General features: G+C 41.8%; 1 protein-coding gene across 3 annotated transcripts in view; it reads right to left on the bottom strand.

Annotated features, from left to right (window-relative positions):
- Positions 1-3,933: 3,933 nt before the first annotated feature.
- DIP2B (disco interacting protein 2 homolog B) overlaps positions 3,934-10,314 on the bottom strand; it is a 224,118-nt gene continuing 217,737 nt past the window's right edge. For all 3 annotated transcript variants that reach the window (XM_032348169.1, XM_032348170.1, XM_032348171.1), the window contains 2 exons: positions 9,925-10,048; positions 3,934-8,051 (listed from right to left, as the gene is read on the bottom strand). In XM_032348169.1, coding sequence (XP_032204060.1) covers positions 7,799-8,051; positions 9,925-10,048 — 377 coding nt within the window. In that variant the 3' untranslated portion in view covers positions 3,934-7,798. The remainder of the gene's footprint in view (positions 8,052-9,924; positions 10,049-10,314) is intronic.

The following is a 10,314-nucleotide window of genomic DNA, read 5'->3' as shown; positions in this document are numbered from 1 at the left end:
AGATGCATTAACTTGTTGTCGTTATTGTCGAAGTAAGCTATGCCTAACATGGGGCTTCAACTTATGACCCAGAGATCAAGAATCACATGCTCTACTTACTGAGCCAGCCAAGTGCCTCAGTAATTTGCTTTTTATGTCAGGAGCTATGTCAGCCTGCTCCTGACTGCTAGACCTCTGACTCTTCAGTTTCCCATCCTCTGCACTGCATGCAGCTTACCAAGACCTTCCGTGTACTAGTTCTTGTTCCATCTGTCTCACCAAAGTGATGTCATATAACTCTGGGACAATACTATAAATGTATATTCTTATCCTTTCTATGTGAATGTGAAATACTTCTGATTCTCTTATTTAAAGACTTAAAAATTTGGGGCACCTGGGTGGCTCAGTCATTAAGCATCTGTCTTCAACTCAGGTCATGATCCCAGAGTCCTGGGGCCCAGTCCCACACTGGGCTCCCTGCTCAGAAGAGTCTGCTTCTCCCTCGGCCCCTTACCCTACTCTCACGCTCTCACTCTCTCTCCCTCAAATAAATAAATAAAATCTTTAAAATAAGTAAAAACTGCCTTAGTCTGACTTTGATATCAAGAGAAGTTGGATGGCTTTTTCTTTTATATGTGAAACCAGAATTCTCTTCCTTGTGGGTTTGGTAATATCCAGATTTTCTCTTTCTTGAATGAATTTTCAAATTGCATAGTTTACAGAAAATTATCCATTTCATTTAAAATTCAAGTTTACTGCAAAATGACAATAATCCCCTTAGATTAAAAAAAATACCATGGCTGTAGTTATATCTTTGTGTTTCCTACTAGGTGTGTGTGTCTATACACACAAGAATTTTACTACAGATTTTATTGGTTTAAGAAATTAGCCTTTGTTGGGCGCCTGGGTGGCTCAGTGGGTTAAGCCACTGCCTTCGGCTCAGGTCATGATCTCAGGGTCCTGGGATCGAGTCCCGCATCGGGCTCTCTGCTCAGCAGGGAGCCTGCTTCCCTCTCTCTCTCTACCTGCCTCTCCATCTACTTGTGATCTCTCTCTGTCAAATAAATGAATAAAATCTTAAAAAAAAAAAAAATTAGCCTTTGTTGAACCATTTCTGTTTTCTATTTATTAATTTCTGTTTCCCTTATTTCCTTGCTTCTACTTTCTCAGAGGATTTTTTCCTTTGCTTAGTTGAATCCAACTTTTTAGTTTTTATTTTTTAATAAATGCATTTAATATAAATTTCCCTTATATCTGCTTCTTAGGAATTCCCATTATTTGCAGGTTCCATGTTGTATTTTGTCAGCATATTTACATAAATTATCTCAAAAATGAGTATTCATCTTCATAAATTGAAAACAGAGCTTCAGAGAAGAGAATGAAGTCATCAGGTGACCTCTATTAGCTTCCTGCTTTCAGGATCTTGCCTCTACCCAATTGTATTTAAGAAAAAAAAAATGCTTCCTCCCCTCAAAGGCTAATCCTTCTACCTGTTCTCTGAATCTCTGCCTCTCCTGCTTCCTCAACAATCTTTTTGGGTCAGTTACCCCTTACTGCTATATTTGGATGTTTTCCCTTTCTTTCTTTCTTTTCTCTTTCTTCCCTTTCTTTTCTTTCTTTCTTTCGAAGAAATGCAACTCTTTCTTCGGACAGGAATATTTAATTTCTTTCATCTTTTTAAAAAACAGCCTCCCCGGATTCTACACCCCTCATTTAACTACAGTACCACCTCTTTCCCATGTGCAGAAACTTCTGGAAAGAGTAGCTGTTCAGTCTGTTCAGTCACATTTCCCATCACTCTTCTCTTGAACCAATTTGCTGGCTTCTGCCCCCAGAGCTGCAAATGCCACTGCCCCGACCAAAGTCACCAGTGACTACTACCCCATTACCAGACACAGCAGAGGCTAGCCAATCTGTATACCCAGCTTCACTGTAGACTTTGGCATTGTTGACCACTCCCTCCTTAAAACTCCTATGATTTCTTTGCCCATGTTCTTTCTTGATTTCCCCCCTACCTCTCCAGGCATTCCCTTTCCTTCCTCCACCAGTCTTCATATACTGTTGTTTCCCATAGTTCCAGTATTGATCCTTTTCTCACTCTACAGGATCTTCCTTGGCAATGTCATATCATCCCTACTGGGCTTCATCTGCTTCATGGGCTTCAACTACCACTTTAAAAAGGATGTCTCCCAAATATCTAGTTCATGGCCAGCAGCTGCCTGTTGCCCTTCTTCACTTGCATGTGCCACAGCACCTCAAATTAACATGACCAAAATGGAACATCTTTTTTCCCCACATTTGTTCCTCTTCTTTTGCTCCCTACCTTGGTAAATGGCCCCATGTCTACCTAACTCCCCAAGGAGTTATTTTGGATTCCTCCTTCCTTAGCCTGAATACCCAGCCATTGAAATCTCACTTGTCTCCTCAGTTTGCAGGCATTGCCTTGTCTCCATCCTGTCACTGCCTTGGCTTAAGTGTTCTTGTTCTATCCCTGCATTTTCTGCAAAGGCCTCCCGACCCCCGCCTTGGGTTTTATCATTCTCCCTACCGACACCAATCCACTTCCTATACCACTGGCGTAGTTTCCTAGGTTGCAAATTTGAGTATATTATTCCCTTGCTATAAGGGAATCATTCCCTTCTCTCACTGGCTTTCTCTAACCCTCTGGATAAAAGTTGAAAATTCCTAGCAAGATACACAAGGCCCTTGGCAATCTGTGCTTGCTTCAAGCCTCCACAGACAACTAGCTTTAACTTTTCTCCCTTCAAACCCTCCATCCTAATAACGAATTGTTAGTTTGCAGAAAATGCAACTCTGTCTTTCTGCTTGTTTCTTTATCTGGCTGTCTCATCCTTCAAAACTCAGTTCAGGGGCACCTCAGTGGCTCAGTCAGTTTACACGTCTGCCTTCAGCTCAGGTCATGATCTCGGGGTGCTAGAATTTAATCCCATGTCGGGCTCCCACCTTAGCAGGGAGCCTGCTTTACCCTCTTCCTCTGCCCCTCCCCCACCTCATGCTCTCTCTAAAATAAATAAAATCTTTAAAAACAAAACTCGGTTCTGATGTTACCTCCTCCAGTAAGTTTTCTCATTATTCCCTCTCATCATTGGATTGGGTGCCTGTCCTAGGTGCTGCCACTGTCCATCCCTACTCATAACCCTTAATATACTATACTGTTTTCCTGGATCTCCTTGAAAACAATGACTTAATTTTCTCTCTCTAGCTTCAGTTCTGTTGCAGTGCCTTGGGCCTAATGCAGACATTCAGTAAATGTATGGTGAAAAAAGTGTTCTCGGCTCCCTAAATAGGTTTGACAGCAGTAGTTTAAGGGCCAGTTTTAGTGTCGGAGAACACGCACAACTTGATGGGCTCCCATCAAATTTCTTGAAACCAAGACGTGAAGAGCAAATGACATCACTTTAGTGAAGGCTGAAATCCAGTCCAATCACAGATTAGGAAAAAAAAAATTTATGATCCATAGTTTAAACCTACCACATGCCACATGGGTAGGAGGAAAACAAAACTTTAATTGTTCCTGACAAAGTCTTCTTAGTTTTCATCATGACCCTCTTGTGTTCCTTGATTTGTCTTCCTGTCACAGCACTGATTAACTATAACTTTGGATCTCTGTGTTCATTTTCCTTAGACTACTCTGGCTATCTTTGGGTCTTACCATCTGAAGTTAAATTTAAAATTTATCAGTTCCGGGGTACCTAGGTGACTCAGTTATTAAGTGCCTGCCTTTGGCTCAGGTCACAATCTCATTGTCCTGCGATCGAGCCTCACACTGGGCTCCCTGCTCAGCGGGAAACCTGCTTCTCCCTTTCCCACTCCCCTTGCCTGTGTTCCTCTCTCGCTATCTCTGTCAAATAAATAAATATAAAATCTTAAAAAAAAATAATATTTATCAGTTCCAATTTATCAATCTCCCAATGTGTGAAGCATTAAACACAATCAGGCATCAATATTTATTAACACAAGACAAAGGAAACACATTCAATGAGTTAATAGAACACTGTCCAGCCAGATGTTAAATTTAAAAATGTATATCTAGTCTAATTTCAAATAAATAAAAAAAACTTTATACATAATTACACAGTACTATAGTCTGAATTTGACACTGGTAAATATCTTGACAGAAAGTAAACAAAACATCATTTAGGACTAAAAAATTATTCTTATATCTTTACACTCTCTTCCTGTGGACAAATAACATGGCCCATCTACATACACCTAGACCAGAAATGTTGTATGAATGATAAAGAAAAGGCCTATTGTGTATTTGGAGTACTGCAGCTTTTTGCTCCAAATACTCTTGCTTTTACATCAAAGCACACAACAAAAACAACACTAAGGCATAGGTCATGTTGGAGTTTGAGGGTGAGGTGATAACTCCTCATTGCTTTAGTCTAAAAGATTGCTGGATATTCAAGGAAAATAATTTATTTGGCCAAGATATTGAGCACCATGCCTGGGGCAGAGACCTTACAAAAGAAACCTAAGGCCTCAGGCCCTTTGTTGATTCAACAGAAGCATTAAGCAAGCACTGCCCAGGGACTAAAGAAAGGAGACACACTTATATTACCAACAGACAGGCAATGGTCCCTAAACAGCCTGAGGCAGCACAACTTCGTGAGGAAAGAACTTGATGGTGGCGGTGGTCCTCAACCGGGCCCCCTTTTTGAGGCAGCAAGTAAATAAAGGCTGTGGATTCACACGGATGCCTGTTAGCATGCCGGTCATTCCCAGGGTCTCACTGACGCAGGAGAGGACATTTGTGCAGCTCTAAGAATCCCTTGGGCTTAGGAATTTTCCTGAGGCAGCCCCTTCCTGATCTACCTCAGTTACTTCTGCTGAGAGGCAGAAAGAGGTTCAAAAGCAGTTAGATGAATGGATTTCTCTTACCTGAAATGGGGGCTTGCTATTAATCTCGTTGTCTTTTTCACAGGCATAGAAGAAAAACCCAGACAGAATGTGTTCCAGAGTTTTGGCTAGGCTGTTTCTATTGGTAATGGCCTTCTGGGTCTGTCCTAAGAGTCCATTCTACCACAAAGGTCCTACTTAATGTGGAAAGGGCAAGAGCACTGTGTCATCAAGAGAAATTTCTCTTCCAAGTCTGTAACAGACGAGGCATTAAAACTACAGATGACCCCTCAAACACCCACAGGCTAACGACTGGGCTCTCTCCCTCTTCCAGAGGCTCCTTTACCACAGTTACTGAGAAGTTCCCAAAGACACAGCTCAGCTCTCCTCCACTAGCACATTTTGGCTTTGGGGAATATGCAGAAGATCCACAGAGCAGCCACAAGGTAGAGAGCAAAAGCTAAAGCTAAATCAGAGGCCTGAGGAACTACACACCCAGATAATCAGACCCTAAGTAAATGGGAGTTGACCATACTCTGAGACTAATGGAATATCTTATTTGAAAGAATGAGTGCCCATTATTGTAGCTACTAGCCACATGTGGCTACTGAAAACTTGAAATATGGGTAGTCCGAATTGAAATGTGCTTAATACACACTGGATCTAAAAGACTTCGTACGAAAAAAAGAAAAGATCTCGATCACTTTTCATATTGATTCCACATGGAAATTATAGTATTTTTGATATACTGGGCTAAATACAAGATATTAAAGTCAATTTCATTAGTTTCTTCTTACTTTTTGAAATGTGGTTACCAGAAAATTTAAAATGACCAATGTGGCTCACACTATATTTCTAGCAGATGCCCTAACTTGTGTAGTAAGCATTTTCAAAACAACCCATAGGATAAGACTCTGCCTATATTTCTTCCTTAGAACTCGTGGATTATGGAGATAGAACTATTGAATCCTCAGGATCCCTTGCTTTGTTTAGTGAGTCACTAAAAACTATTGTAAGAAAATTACTTTCCAAATAAGCAGGCTATTTCTTTCTGCAAACTGAACCGTAGCTAGTCACTGGGATTTCCTGCCCCAACGTAAGTGCTTTTTTTCTGAACATCTTAGAACCTCTTCCATCATGTGTAAATTAATTTCATCCAAAATGTCAAAAAAGAGATCTGGAACTGGAAAATGTCTTGAGGTCTGCCCTCAATGGAGAAAAAACCGGGAGGAAAAAAGGCTTATGTAAAAGGGAGGCAAGAAAAGTGGCTTAGGAGCCACAAGACTGAAGGGCAGCCCCCGAGAGTGATGAAGGGTCTGGCCTTTGCATTATAAACCTTATTTTCAGGGTAATTACAAGTCTTAAAAATTGTTTAAAAACATATTTAGTTTACATGATGTTACAGCGGGGTAAATAATATGTATTATTAAAATAGTCTAAATAAATATTTACACAATAGTGCAGAGTGGGTCAAAGAGAACCATTCTGATTTGACAAGTTAACTCTGTTCACTTGGAGCTTTTTTTTTTTTAAATTTTTAAAAATATTTCTGTAAGAAAAAAATAATAAAATTCAACTATATTCAAATACATGAAGTATCAGACCAAAGAAAGGAAACCGAGCCAGAGGCCAAACTCAGTCCCACGCTCAGTCCACTTGGCCTGGGCACCACAGTTATTTCAAAAGAGTTTCTTGCATACATCAGACTTCCCCTATTTCAGCATAAGCCTACCTATTTTGGCAACCCAAACTGGTCAGTTTTGAGATCTGTAGTTATATTGCCTTTACAGTTTCCCGTGACTGCTGATCCCACTGCCTTCCCAGCCTGTCATTCTTGTTCCTAAAATCCCTGCCCTCATGAACTGGAAGAACAGAGGACCCTTCAGTTTTCCGAAAAGAGAAGCTGTATATATAAACTGGAGACGCAGTTGACAATGAGCTTGGAAAAAGAGGAAATCCTAAATTCTTATGCAGTCACTCTAAATTTGAAACATAGTTTCAACACTGGGGGCCAGAGTGAGTTATTGTGGTTCCTTAGGATAGGGTGGGATCTAATGAAGCTTAGCCTTTTCATAACAGTTTGATTTTTAAACTGAGATTTCCAGCCTGTAGACACAGGCTGAATTCCTAAAAGCTTAAGCTGATTTTGGGAACGCAAGCTTTAAGAACAAACATAGGCAGCTTTAGTTTATAAAATACATCAGCCAACAGAGACATAGTACAATGTGCAGCGGAACCTGCAAACAATTTGCACTTTTTAGTTACCTATTCAATTACACTGCAGTAAGAGAATACTGAAATTCTCCCAAAGTAGGAAGGTTTCTACTTCACTTGTCATGACTACACACGCCAGTTCTTCAATTGTTTAGCTGAATTGTGTGTACTCTTATTTACACGTTTAAAAACACTGGTCAGAATGTGTTACTCTCAAGAATTATATATATAACGTAACTCTCATATTCATGGATTATTTGATTTGCTTACAGGTCAGCGGAAAATAAGCTGAGTAGTTCCACGTTAACAAAACCTGCAGAAAGTCCAGCTATGGTAAAATGGCAGAATACAGTACAGAGCGGGGAACTGGAGAACTCCGTCTACCCCCTTCATGTGAATTCATTTAACTCCCTTACAAAATTCTAGAACAGCATTAGATAAAAATACAAGTATATACAACAGATGAAAAAAATGCAACATGCATGTAATTGCTTTAGTAACGTGCTGCTCACGCTATGTCAAAGCTCATGACTAATGGACTGTTAACATTTTTTTCATTTGCTACCATTTCCCCTTTCCTGTGTGTCCTGTAATTGCAGAATCCCACAGGATGAGATGAAGGATATAATGTAACCATCTCAGCTTATTTCACATCATTGGAAAGCTTGCTCCTAGTCACTGGTCTTTGGTCCTTGTGGTTTTTCAGGATGCACCCCCGCCCCCAGGATCCCCACAAGGCTGGTTACATGTTATAAGCCACATAGATGGGGTCCAACTGGTCAGCTAGGAAGCTGTCTCGGAGGTGCATCCTCTGCTTCTCTCCTCTGGAGTTGATGGGGATAACGCCTGGGTCCACCACCACCACGACGCCGACGATGAGGTAATGCTCTTCCAGGACCACGTTTGTCACTAAAGGAACCAGATCGAGGGCTTCCTGTTCAGAGCCACACAGTTCCACAACCACCACGAGCAAGTTGGTCCACGTGAACACGGCACTGAAATTGCAATGACAGTCAGTTAACATGTCATCACATTTTTACCAGGTAACTTTCATAGTACGCGCTCAAGACTTATCCCAGTTTCCCGGACAACTGCCTTCTCTCTTGGATGCAACCAGAAGGCTAGCAGCTCTGTGTGCAATGACCTTGCGCCTGTGATCACAGCTGATGAGCTGAGCCACCCAGAGTCAGCAGGGGTTTGGCAATGGGGTTGAAAGATGTTAGCTGGCCACGTGAACTAAGCACATGTCAAAGTTTGGGGGTGGCCGGCTGCCCAGAGCAGCACAGGTAATGGCTCTTCACGGACAAGAGAAGAATGAAGTGGATGCCCTTATGGCTCTAGAAGGTGAGAAGACAGTAGTTCTTTTTTTTTTTAATTTTTTTTTTAAAGATTTTATTTATTTATTTGACAGAGAGAGAGCACAAGCAGGCAGAGAGGCAGGCAGAGAGAGAGGAGGAAGCAGGCTCCCTCCTGAGCAGAGAGTCCGATGCGGGGCTTGATCCCAGGACCCTGAGATCATGACTTGAGCCGAAGGCAGCGGCTTAACCCACTGAGCCACCCAGGTGCCCCAAGACAGTGGCTCTGATGGCCTTCCCATCCCTTATTTCTATGTTTCTTGAGATTTATAGAGACTCTTAGGAACCTCTGAGGTAGGCAGGTATTCTTTTCATTAACTCTCTCTTTTGCTTAGGTTTTTTTGAAGAGAATTTCTGTTATTTGCAACCGAAGAACTTTGACAAGATAGTATTCTTAGGCCCAACAGGAAGGGAGTGGACCTTTCCTCATATGGACTTAGTGCCCCATACAGGTGACTCTCCCATCATGCCATAAAAGTGACATAAGGTAGAAACTTGCCTTAAGTGGAGCGGGACTGCTGGGTTAGAAAGTATGACCTGACCTGTGATATGAAGTGTTAAATAGCTTTAAAAAACATATTCCAATCATTAAAAAAAATGTATACAATATTTGCTTGCATAAAAAGTCAGAGGTCTAAAATTAGAGGGTAACCATGGCACTCTACTTCTCTGTATTGTTCTGATAATTCATGGGCATTGTTCGGGTCTGGGGAGAGACTCTGACCAAACTGAGTTGAAGATGCTGATAAGGAGGCATCTAGAAAGCATGAGCAAGCATGGAAAGAACTGTGGCTATTTGGCATGGTTTAAAAAAAAGAAAAGGAAAAAAAAACCAACAACAAGGAAGGACCTACTGCATTAAAAATGTAGAAAAGAAACCAGGTGGATTCTGTATTGTCAGGAATCCAGAATGAAAGCCACTAGGTAAGAACTATCAAGTTTTAATTTTAAAGAAGTTTTAGTCCATGTGAGGCTGGATATTCTTTCATCAGGGACGATGTGGAGGGCGTTCTTACACTGAGAGGGAAACTGGATGAGGTAATAATGACCTTTCTCATCCGCTTACCATTTGACAGCGTGCAAAGAGGCACATTCCCATTTGTTTCTCCCCATGATTAGGAAATAGCAGAACAAGTACATGAGAAAAGCCGCCAATGTGGGAGGCCTGGGCCTTCAAGTTGGGCCTTTTGAACTTAAAGTCATGGTTCTTCCCACCATATTACACTGACTTTCTAGAGAGAGATAATCAGATCTCTTCCAATGGTAAGAATCGATCAGTAGCGAGGACTTGACTCTACGGTGGTTCCACGGAGCCTGTTCTGGTGTCCCCACGGCCTCATCTGCCACAGCGGACAGCCCGCCAAGACAAGAAACAATCAGTCCATTTACTTTCTTACTCCCCCTGGATTCTAGGTCTGTAGTGGGTATTTGGTACAGACAGCTGACTACTTAGATTGGTTTTAACTGACACTACAGCTGCAGCGGGAAGCCTATTCTGTACAAGGGTGGTTACCATTCAGCAATGCTCCTGTGGATCCGGGACACGGAGGTCTCAATGTCTATCGGGTGGTATCGTAATCCTCGCAGCTCCAGTGTCTCATCCAGCGCTCCCACTACATACAATGCATCGTGACGCTCTGATGGAAAGAAAAAGAGAAATCTGGTTCATCACACATGATGAGCGCAATGCAATGTTGTGTGAAAAGCACCCTGTTGGACTGCCTGCCACGTCACTTGACCCCACCACTCACCAGCCATGTAACCTTGAGCCAATTACTTAAGTGTCTGAGTCCTGCTCCCCACTCTGTGAGACAGCAAGAATACTAAATGGCTGCTGTGACTATTCAATGAGATAATCCCCGTGGGGAGTTCATTTGATGCCTGGTATACCGTAAGTGCTAAA

This window comes from Mustela erminea, chromosome 6 (genome assembly GCF_009829155.1).
Source record: "Mustela erminea isolate mMusErm1 chromosome 6, mMusErm1.Pri, whole genome shotgun sequence".
Lineage (NCBI taxonomy): Eukaryota > Metazoa > Chordata > Mammalia > Carnivora > Mustelidae > Mustela > Mustela erminea.
The sequence above is the reverse complement of the archived record's forward strand: the minus strand, read 5'-3'. Positions and strand labels throughout refer to the sequence as shown.